Consider the following 11,418-nt stretch of genomic DNA (forward strand, 5'->3'; position numbering starts at 1 on the left):
GAGGGAAGGGGGGGGAGGGAGAAATAGGGATAGCGAGAGAGGGGGGGAGAGAGAGAGAGAGCATGAGGAAGGGGGAGAGAGAGAGAGAGAGAGGGAAGACGGGGGAGTGGGGTGAGACACAATACCCTGGTCTCATGAAAGCACGGTGAGACGTGTCCCAAACGAGTGGAAAGACGTCTCCACAGCGGATGGAGAGTAATTCATTTTCAATGTCAGAGCCTCACGCACGACCACGCACCGAGCGGCTTTCAATCGCCTTCATTTTAGTGCTTTTTCCTGCGCTTTTCTTACCAAAAAATGCATTTCTCCGCGGCGCCCGGACATCGTCAGCTGATGCGTTACAGTGATACGCTTTTCTTTTTTTGACAAGATAAGCACATAAAAAAAAAAACACTGAAGTAACACAACGGTTACAAAGCTCTCAGTGGGCGTGTCACCGGCACGGTGCGCTTCCATGTTGAAATGAATAACTTTGCGTTCTCCGTCAACACGCGCGTCCCTTCATTCAGGAAACACGTGTCTTAAGTGACGGCGCTTTCACGCGAACGACCCCCCCCCCCTCCCGCGGCCTCCCGCCGGGCGGGCGGAGGAACTCTGACCACGTATCTGTTTTTTTATTTTCCCGGCTCCTCCTCCTCCTCCCCCACCTCCTCCTCCTTCTCCTCCTTCCTTATTTTACACGTCCCTCTCTTTTGGTTTTTCGGTCTCCGCGTGTTGTCGCTGCCGCCGCGGCCGTTTTCGCTTTTTTTTTTTTCTCTTTATTTCGTGTGCATTTTGTGTCTCGAAGCACCGCCTCCCGCTGGAGGGCGGCGTTGTTCTGCTAGAGGTGGCGGGCGGGGCGGGCGGGCGGGGCAGGTGCAGCATCACAGCCTCTCCCGAGTGGGGATCCAGATGTAAGGCCCTGATTGCTCCTCGATCACTGTCTTGACTTTGTGATAGACCTCTTCAAAGCTTTCCCCTTCCACCACAGCTGGAGGGATGGAGAGAGCGTGGGTGGAGCGAGGGAGGGAGGGAGAGGGAGGGAAGGAGAAAGTGGGAGGGAGGGAGGGAGGGAGGGAGGGAAAGAGTGTGGGTGGAGGGAGGGAGGGAGGGAGAGGGAGGGAAGGAGAGGGAGGGAAGGAGAGAGGGACGGAGGGAGAGGGCGGGAGGGAGGGAGGGAGAGAGGGAGAGAGGGAGGGAGGGAAGGAGAGAGGGATGGAGGGAGAGGGCGGGAGGGAGGGAGGGAATGTGGGTGGATGGAGGGAGAGAGGGAGGGAGGGAGGGAGGGAGAGATGGAGGGAGGGAGGGAGAGAGTGTGGGTGGAGGGAGGGAGGGAGGGAGGGAGAGAGGGAGAAGGGAGAGAGGGAGAGAGGGAGGGAGGGAGGGAGGGAAGGAGAGAGGGAGGGAGAGAGGGAGAGCATGGGTGGAGGGAGGGAGGGAGCAAAGTACCGATGGTTGGAGGAGGAGAGGACAGAAGGAGGGAAGATATTTTAACCACATGGCTGTTGACACACGTTTCATCGGTGAAAAATCTACGTAAAGCAAAGAAGAACGTGAGGCGTGGATGACGTCTTCCCTGCAGCTGAACTGGTGCAACGTGAACAGTCACCAACACGGTCCCACAAAACCTTCATTTCACGCCTGTTCGCAAAAGGATGTCGTCCTAAACGCACCGGAGCAACAAATGCCGACGGCATCGTCGCCGCGCGCGATTGTGATGATATCGCGCGTATCGAGCCAAAACACTGAGGTCATTTCACGTAAAATGTAATAAATAATAAATAATAAATAACAACAAGAGGTGGCGGCCATGAGGGACTTTTTTAATTTTTTTTCTTTTTAAATGCGCGCGTGATCACAATCGATGCGTTTTAGAGTCTGACCCCCGGCCACGGATATCGCCGGGGTGCCCCTCACCCCCTGCTGTGCAGCGCACCGAATATAACTGGAAAGCAAATGTGAAACGTGGGAGACGCAGAGCAGTGGGAGGGCATCTCTCAGGCGGGACCTCGCGTCAGGCGAGCTGTAACACCGCCTGGAGACGCTCGGGGGCGATGGAGACAAGTTCTCTATTGCCCCCTCTAACGCTGAGTTAGACCTCCACATCTCGACTGTGCACGGGGAAAACCAGAGGCGGCGTCGCTTAATCCAAGCCGCGCTTCCCAGCGTTCGCTCCGGCATGACGACATGGAATCCAGGGGCTCTCAAGTACCCCTTTGAAGCACTATTTTTTTAATTTTCAAGACTTCACTCATGAAAACATAATCGTAGTCTCATTGTGTATCATTCGTATGAGTTTATCTATTATAAATCTCATTTTCATTTACTATCATAAGTGTCTATTTCCAATCATGCTGGATTACATTTACATTTCCCTGTTGTCATGTACTGAATGTCAATTCTGGAGTAAGCGATGCTGGAAAATATTCCATTACGATTTGAATAACAAAACCAGGGGGAATATCACAGGTTTTCGATGATCGCATTTTTTTCAATGAAGAGCCTTTCAAGCACTTCAAGACCCTTTCAAAGCACAATAAGTGCTAATTTCACGGTATTCCCGTACTTAATTTTCTGCCGACAAAATTCAAGCACCCTCGAGTACCTGGCAAGAACCCTGGTGCGAAAGTCGATTCAATTAATCATTTTTTTCCAATTTCTGGGTCATCATGCCAGCAAACAATTTTGTGTTTTTTTTGCCAAACGTATTGTTCTTCGTTGCCATATTCACTTAATGTCATTTATTTTTATGTCCATTTTTGACTCCAAATGAGAGAGAGAGCGAGATAGAGAGATAGAGTTCACCTGAGAAACACTCCAGGAAGTCTTGCTCTAGTTTTAGGGCGCGGTCCATCCCTTTCCTGGCCTGCTCCTCCGTCAGACGAGTGTTGATCTCTCTGCACGGGAACCAGAAACACACAGCAAGCGTCTTCACCACCACCGCCCTGCCGAACGTCACCTCTCAGAGGATTTTTTAACCGGACAATGCGCCGGGAGGGGGGGGGGGGGGGGGAACCTACAGGACATTCTCCAGGGACTTGGGCCGCACAAAGATGGCGATGGGGTGGAGCTGCGCGGCCTGAAGTCTCCGCACGGCGTTGGCGGACACGTCCAGGATGCAGTGTTTCCCCTGCTGCTCCGTCACGGGAGAGACACACAAGGGGTGTTTAGGGGAAGGCGTCCTGCGCCACCTGTCTTACCTCTCCCGGGTTAAAGAGCCCGGACGCGGCCCCCCACCTGCTCGGCCACCTCGCGGACGCTCTGCACGCTGGTGCCGTACAGGTGGCTGTTGTACTGCCCCGCCTCGATGAAGCGGTGGCTCTGGATGTCCTTCTCCATCTGCTCCCGCGACGACACAAAGTGGTAGTCCCGCCCGTCCACCTCGTACTCCCGCTTGGGCCGGGTGGTGTCTGTCGACGGAAGGAGCGCACGGTCGGTCACCGCGATCGAGATAAGAATGGGATGCGTTTACAGGTGAGGAGGAATTTGTCACGGTGAGGATTGGTGCGTTACTACAGACGATTAGCATAAAAAAAACAACCTTACCAGACTGAAAAAATAAAATAAAATAAAATAAAATAAAATAAAATAACAATAATAATAATAATAATAATAATAATAATAATAGTAATAATAATAAAATATCATAAAAAGTAAAGTGGAAAAATGTAATGAATTGCCAAATATATGCAGGTAGCTGAAAAATACAAAACAGAAATATTAAAATATATAGAAATTTGCAGAATATACTCAGTTAAATATATATCAATTTATTTATTCAATCAATCGGTCGGTAAACCGCCAATTCATCAATTCTGTGTTTTGTTGAAAATAGGACGAGAGCATTACGCGAGGTGGTCCTCTGTCCAGCATGAAGACTGGATCACACGTGAGGAAATTTGCTGAACGACTGTTTTCTCTTCTTCTTTTTCTTACTGCTTTTTTTTTTTCCACACTCGTTTATACAAAGTGGTAAGTGGCACTTTCTGACCAGGAGTTGACGACGAGGATATGAACTCACTGCAGGGTTCATCAACAGAAATCAAAGAGCAGATGTGATCTACATCAAGGGGCGGAAGGACTTACGCGGGACGCAGGATCCAAACTTATCGGGGAACTCGGACAGCAGGTCGTCGTTGATCCTGTCCTTCACGGGGCCGAGGATTATGATGGGTCTGGCATAATGAACTGTGAGCGGAGGGAGAGGAACACACACAGGGTTGAGAAAGTCAAGACTGGGCGGAAGGTTGCAAAATGCGGCGAGGGCGTGGCAGCGTGCGGCGGCGGTGGCGGCGGCGGCGAGTCGTCTGACAGGACGAGCTCCTCAAGCTACGCCTCATTTTTAAAAAATTTAAAAATTAAAATACAGGCTAAATGCAGACATTGAATTCAGTGGCCTTTGGCTGGTTTGAGTGGTTGTCCAAAGACCAAAACATGGTAAGATGGTTCTCCAAAGAGGGGGATTGGTGGCGGCTCTGTGCCCTGCTGGTCCACAGGACAGAGTTGAATAAAGAGTCGTTGCGGGTTGAGAGGCTGAACTCCACTTGCAGACTAACTCTGTCCTAGATGCAATGGAACAAATGACTCCCATTAAAATCCCTATTTTAATGGGAGTCATTAGCACTCACTCTTATTTGTATATATCTTATATATGTATTATTGACTATTGATAATATATAATAGAATGAGAGAATGTCCAGAGTTGTATGTCCAGCATGATGACAACACAGGTAAAAAAATAAAAATAAACAAACAAAAAGTAAAAAAAGAACGGAATAGAATAAAATAAAGTAGAGAGAATAGATTAGGACGGAACATAATAGAATATGATATCATAGAATAGAACAGAATATAATAGAATAGAGTAGAATAGAATAGAATAAAACATAATATAATAGAATATAATAGAATATGATATCATAGAATAGAATAGCACGGAATAGAATAGAGTAAAATAGAATAGAACATAATAGAATAGAACATAATAGAATAGAACATAATAGAATAGAACATAATAGAATAGAATAGAACGGAATAGAATAGAGTAGAATAGAATAGAATCTCTGTCCTAGATTCAATGGAACAAATACTCTGTGTTGTACGTCCAGCATGATGACAGCACAGGTAACAAAAACAACAACAACAAAAAAAGAAATAGAATAGAATAGAAGGGAATATAATAGAATAGAGTAGAATAGAATAGAACATAATATAATAGAATATAATAGAACATGATATCATAGAATAGAATAGAACTGAATAGAATAGAATAGAACATAATATAATAGAATGTAATAGAATATGATAGAATAGAATAGAATAGAACGGAATAGAATAAAGCGTGTGATTGCAGGTTGTCCTAGATGCAATGGAACAAATACTCTTTGTTGTACGTCCAGCATGATGACAGCACAGGTTAAAAACAAACAAAAAAAGGAATAGAATAGAATAGAATAGAATAGAATAGAATAGAATAGAAGGGAATGAATAAAGAGTCATTGCAGGTTGAGAAGTTGAACTCCACTTGCAGACAAAGTCTGTCCTAGATGCAGTGGAACAAATACCCTGTGTTGTACGTCCAGCATGATGACAGCACAGGTAAAAGAAAAAGAAAAAGAAAAAGGATGGAGTGGCCTTACCTTCTACTTGTGTGACTGTTTCGTAGCTGTGAGAGTTGTTGTCCCGCCCTGCAGAGGGAACAGAGAGGACACCGGTCACTGGCGGCGTCCCAATGCGTGCCGGCGCGGCGGGCGACGCAGGCGCGGCGGGACGCGCGCGCTTCCCCCGTCGACGGCGGCGGCCTGGCGCGCTTCCCGCCGACCGGGACAAGTTTCCAGGCGGCCGGACTTCCCGCCGCGTCCCGCGCACTGCGGGGGGGTTATTATCTGGCCGCCCGGCCGCGTCAACGCAGGCGGGGCTACGGGGGGCGGCGCCCGAGCTCACGTCGGCCAAGTAAGGTCAGTAGGTGAGGTGGTGGCTGGGGTTAGGGTGTTGGTGCAAAGCCGTGCTGCTGTTGAACTGACCTTGGGAACCCAGGCTGTCACGGGCGTGGTCCTACAACACACAACACCCTGGGTCAGTGGGACGCGAGGGGCTTGGCAGGAAATACAAGGTTTGAACAGGCAGTGATGAAAACACCTACCCTCTCTTTGGTGTTCAGGCGGGACCACTCTTTCCTTTCTACCCTGTAGAGGGTTAAATATAGATAGACAGATAGACAGACAGACAGACAGATAGACACATAGACAGACAGACAGATAGAAAGAGGGATAGATGGATAAGATACTTCATTCATATGCCCCAGCAGCTCACACCAAAACAACAGGCAATAATAATAAAAAAACAACATAATAAAAATATGAAAAAGTACAGCGGCAATGTAGGGGAAAAAAAGTGAAATATACAATAAAACTCACAGCACACAATAGAATAGCGGGAGGCTAGTAATGGAAAATAAACCTCGAATCGAATCAGTAACAACAGAAGGCATAAACCTGATTAACCTAAAAAACAAAATTCAACAGTCAGAAGTAAACATACAGCTCTGTATCAACCACTTCACACGTCTGGTTGTAAAAACTTTTTTATTTTTTAATATGTATATACTGTATACACATATATAGCATGCTATAATATAATAATAACAATAACAAACAACAACAAACCATCCATGTCGTTTTCAGGTGTGACCAGGTGTGCTCGCTTAGTTCAGACGAGATAAAACTTTATTAATCCCCGAGAGCAGGAGCGAACTGGACTGCAACTCAATTGATCCCCATTGGTTGATCAAATTTGCCCCCCTGCACGTCACCCATCCAGACGAGGACCGACTTCAGCTCAGCAGTATCACACAGATGGAAGCCCCTTCATTCAGGCCGCGTGCTAAACAGTGAGACCCCCCTCGACACAATCAAGGAAGCACACCCCCCCCCCCCCACACACACACACACATTCCAAGCCGGCGTCCGCGTCGGGCCGTCCCACCTGTGCTTGCTGGGGACGAAGCCCACCTCCTCGGCCTCGTTTTGGGGGCTCACCCGTCGGGCCTGCCACCACTCCTCGTCCCCGCAGTCCATCACGTGCAGCACGTCGCCGAACCTGAAGCCCAGCGCTTGGCTGAGGAAGCCGCAGTCCGCCGTCTTGTCGTAGTCAAACAGAGCCCTGAAACGGAGAGGAGGGCAAATCCAACTCTAAACTATTACTGCTACTGCGGGTACTAACTCACAGTACTACTATAAGAAAAAAATGGAAAATGACAGTCCTGCAAGATGAATGAAAGCAATCTCACAAATATCTCTACATCCACTTACAGTGCAAATAGAAAATATTATATATATATATATATACTACTGTATATATAGTAGAACATTTGTGTTTGACGTTGATGAATATTTCGGCAGCGGTGATCTTTTAATGGCGTAGCCAAATTCCACCATCGCATTTAAGAATTGTGCCGCGCGTTTCCGAGCCCATCACCTGTTCACAGGTTCCTTCCACCGGAGCCGCGGTCGTGTCCTGAAGGAAAGTCCCAACTACAAAGCTTTTCTATTGAATTTCTCTTTTTTTGTCTTTGTTTTCGATTCGTGTAAATAAAAAGTCGTTATCAGCCTAAATCCCTCGTTATTTGCAAAGCACTTTTCATTGATATCTTAATGGGATTTATTAGCACTCACTCTTATTTGTATATATCTTATATATGTATTATTGGCTATTGATAATATATAATAGAAGAGATATATACTGAATAATATCATATATATATTTTTTTTTAGCTATCTGATGTTTTTTTAATTTTTATTTTATTTTATTTGAATTGTGTTCTCCACTCTTTCAGACTGTCAAGCTTCTTTAATGCTCATGGTCTGTAGTGGAAGGCACCAAACCTCACCACAACTAACTCCTAGTGCACAGTGTGTAAATGTACCTGTGAGAATAAGCGGATCCTGAGTGTGATTGCAGGGCCGCAGAGCAGCGGACAAACACACCTGATGTAGAAGCCCCTTTTCGGGTTGCTTCTTAACGTGGTGGTCCCGGACCCCATGCTGCTGTTCATCAGCTGCTCCCTCAGGTCGTGGATCTTGGCTTCGAAGCGGCTGTACTCTGAAGATAAGAGAAGAGGCACGTTGGACGGAGGGACCGGAAACCTTGGAAAACACTTCCTGGTTCCCGCGTCTCTCAGCGTTTGCCTTTGGTCCCCGAGGTGAAAGGGCACAGACGGGGAAGCTGGGTATCGATCTTTCGAGCGGCGTCTCTCGCTGTCGCGTCAACGTGAAAGCGTTCACATCGGACGGCCTCACCAGAGCATTAACAAAATACCACTTTTTAAAAGAAATACAAAATACAGCAAAAAAATTCCACAGAGAGATATTTTGGATTGATGTAAATATTTTTTAACACATCATTGTTTGGCAAACGCTCCCTTGTGTGATGTATCGTTTACATAAATCATATATTACTTTATTATTGTATATTACTTATTAATTAGTGTTACTATTTGAGGGTTTATTGTCATTTTACCTTCCCATTCTTAATGGTTCACTGCTTTATTTCAATGGTTATTAGTATATGAACACATATTTCCATTGAAAACAAATTGTTGTTTTTTTAATCTGTATTTCTTCGGTTATATTTGTAGTTTATCATTAGATTTCTGTCTGTCTGTCCATCTGTCTGTCCATCTATCTATCTGTCTGTCTGTCTGTCTGTCTGTCTGTCTGTCTGTCTGTCTGTCTGTCTGTCTGTCCATCTATCTATCTGTCTATCTATCTTTCTATCTATCTATCTATCTATCTATCTATCTATCTATCTATCTATCTATCTATCTATCTGTCTGTCTGTCTGTCTGTCTGTCTGTCTATCTGTCTATCTATCTATCTATCTATCTATCTATCTATCTATCTATCTGTCTGTCCGTCCGTCCGTCCATCTGTGTATTTTTTCTGTCCGTCCGTCTGTCTGTGTATTTTTTCTGTCTGTGTATTTCTGGATCATGGCAGTGTGAAACACGTCATCAGTCCCAGCGGTGGTGCGTATCCTCCAGCCTCACCGTCGGGCCGGTACTGTGCGATGATGGTCACGGTCTGGCCGGCGTTCTTCAGGGCGGCGGCCGCCTGCTCGTGTGTGGCCATGCGCAGGTCCACGCCGTTCACCTGGAACACAGCAGCAGGTCAGAGAACCAGGACTGCATTTGGAAAGAGCTTCAGCAGCATCTTGGATGTGCATTGAGCCGTTCTTGGACAATTCAGACTTTTGACTTGAAGTAGTAGTATTAGTAGTAGTAGTAATAGTAGTAGTAGTATTAGTAGTAGTACTCATCCAGTCTACACTCGGGTCTTTCTTTATTGTCGAATTCTGGCATTCTGCCGTTTTTTTTAATTTTTTTTTGTTAATTCCATGTTTGCGCTTATTAGCCGTCAGTAGGTAATTGTAATAGCCAATTTATTTTTTATTGTTTATCTGAGGTTTATTGTTAGATTTAGTTTTGTTCTATATTGTATATTCCCAATCGTTCCATCCTTTGCTTTAGTGTATATTGCCAATTTTTCAGATCATCTTCAGGTTTATTGCATAGTTGCCATTTTCATTTTTCAGTTTGTATTCTCATCAGGTTGATGTTATTATTATTGCCCATTTTGATGCGAGATGCTGTGACACTGCAATAAAGTATAAATCTATCTATCTATCTATCTATCTATCTATCTATCTATCTATCTATCTATCTATCTATCTATCTATCTATCTATCTATCTATCTATCTATCTTTCTATTTGTCTATCTATTTGTCAGTCTGTCTGTCTGTCCGTCTGTCTATCTGTCTGTCTGTCTATCTATCTGTCTCTCTGTCATTTCTTTATTTAATATTGACAATAACAGGACATAAAGAAGGACAGTCAGATATTATTCATTTCTCTTTGTGTTTCTGTCTCTGATGCAGTTCAGTTTGCCGTTGCTGTGATCTGGGCTCAGCTGATCCTCCAGGTTCAAGCCCCTTGGTGGTGAGAACGGGGGGGGGGACAGAGGTGCCCCGTGGTGTAAAACCTGTGCGACAAAAACCCACGAGGGGAGATGTCGACGTGCATCCCAGGACAGTCAGGACAGTTAACACGACGGGCGGTTTTAAAACGCCTCCACGATCAAGGCCGACGTGTTTCGACCGAGAAGGGGGCGGAGCCAGGGCGGGTCAAAAAATGGCCGCGGCTGTGAGTCTGACCTCCCACCTTTAAGTCCGGAAATCTCGCCGTTTGGTGTTTTTTGCTTGTGTGTGTGTGTGTGTGTGTGTGTGTGTGCGCGTGCGTGTCTGCCTACGCTGAGGATTTGGTCGCCTTTGTGCAGCTCTCCGCTGAGGTCGGCCGGGCCCCCTGCCAGGATGAAGGAGATGAAGATGCCCTCTCCGTCCTCCCCTCCCACGATGTTGAAGCCCAGCCCTGTGGAGCCTCGGTGGATCAGCACTCGCCGAGGTTCCCTGGGAGAGAATTTGGGTCGGTGCAGGGAACCACATTGGTGCTCACAGGACTGAAGCCTGCTTCACACCGAACACGACAAACGACAAGAAGAAAAAAAACGGAAGTCCGTTCACTGCTGAGGAGAGTCGGATCCCGCACACGCAAAAAGCTTTGACGTGCCGCCGCTGCAGGAGTTTCCGCGTCCGATCGGGGGCGACCGGGAGTGCGTTCACACTTTTCAACTCGCGCGACGGGTTTCGCTCGGGCAGTACCGCAGGAAGTGACGTTGGTCAAGTTTTTTTAATTGTAAACAAAGTAAATAAGTCGTACATAAGACGATGACGTTATCAACGTTACCGTTGGATGTCACCGATCGACTCTTATCAATAAATCTCTTTTTATATCGGTGAATTGTGTGCATTTTCTTTTTTTTTCACGCCTTGCAAATGCTACATGAAAGTACTACACTATATAGTCAATGTACAGCTGAGCAAACGACTCACTGTTGTGCTCGAAAAAAAGACAAGCTCTCCCACTTTCCCCGACAAACTGTGTTTTGCGATGCCAAACGCCAACCGCCACCGGGGGGAGGATCCCGGCGTGAAGTTGGCTTGAAAGGAGGGTCGGATCGAAAAAAAAAAACTATGCCGAATTTCTCACTTCTTTTGGAACGAAAAGCTGAGCGCGCCACCGGCCCCCCTTTTTCAGCCCCTTAAAAATATACACGACAGCTGTTTATGCCCTCACACCCTCACACCCGTCCCAGGCAAAAAAGCAGAAGACAATAATCAAATCGATTCAAAAAATGGCATTGGAATTGATCAAAGACCAACAGTACACAGTTGTGAACAAAATCAATACCGATACTACACTCGATACTACTATACTACTGGATGACTAACATGGACAGAAAAGCACTATTACACTATTACTGTGACTGCAGCTTATACTACTACCGGTCAAAGCGTCCACGTGTTGCGTCCTCACCTGGGCAGGT

General features: G+C 46.3%; 1 protein-coding gene across 1 annotated transcript in view; it reads right to left on the minus strand.

Moving 5' to 3' along the window:
- Positions 1–863: 863 nt before the first annotated feature.
- dlg4a (discs, large homolog 4a) overlaps positions 864–11,418 on the minus strand; it is a gene marked incomplete at both ends in the record, with an annotated part of 43,807 nt that continues 33,252 nt past the window's right edge. The window contains 13 exons of the mRNA XM_080013579.1: positions 864–970; positions 2,785–2,876; positions 3,000–3,112; positions 3,217–3,389; positions 4,066–4,167; positions 5,619–5,666; positions 6,003–6,033; positions 6,122–6,164; positions 6,964–7,140; positions 7,965–8,079; positions 9,026–9,128; positions 10,285–10,441; positions 11,409–11,418. The exon at positions 11,409–11,418 is cut by the window's right edge and continues 126 nt beyond it. Of these exons, the coding sequence (XP_079869705.1) occupies positions 864–970; positions 2,785–2,876; positions 3,000–3,112; positions 3,217–3,389; positions 4,066–4,167; positions 5,619–5,666; positions 6,003–6,033; positions 6,122–6,164; positions 6,964–7,140; positions 7,965–8,079; positions 9,026–9,128; positions 10,285–10,441; positions 11,409–11,418 (1,271 nt within the window). The remainder of the gene's footprint in view (positions 971–2,784; positions 2,877–2,999; positions 3,113–3,216; positions 3,390–4,065; positions 4,168–5,618; positions 5,667–6,002; positions 6,034–6,121; positions 6,165–6,963; positions 7,141–7,964; positions 8,080–9,025; positions 9,129–10,284; positions 10,442–11,408) is intronic.

The sequence above is a fragment of the Zeus faber genome (genome assembly GCF_960531495.2).
Source record: "Zeus faber genome assembly, chromosome: 14".
In the NCBI taxonomy this organism is placed as follows: domain Eukaryota; kingdom Metazoa; phylum Chordata; class Actinopteri; order Zeiformes; family Zeidae; genus Zeus; species Zeus faber.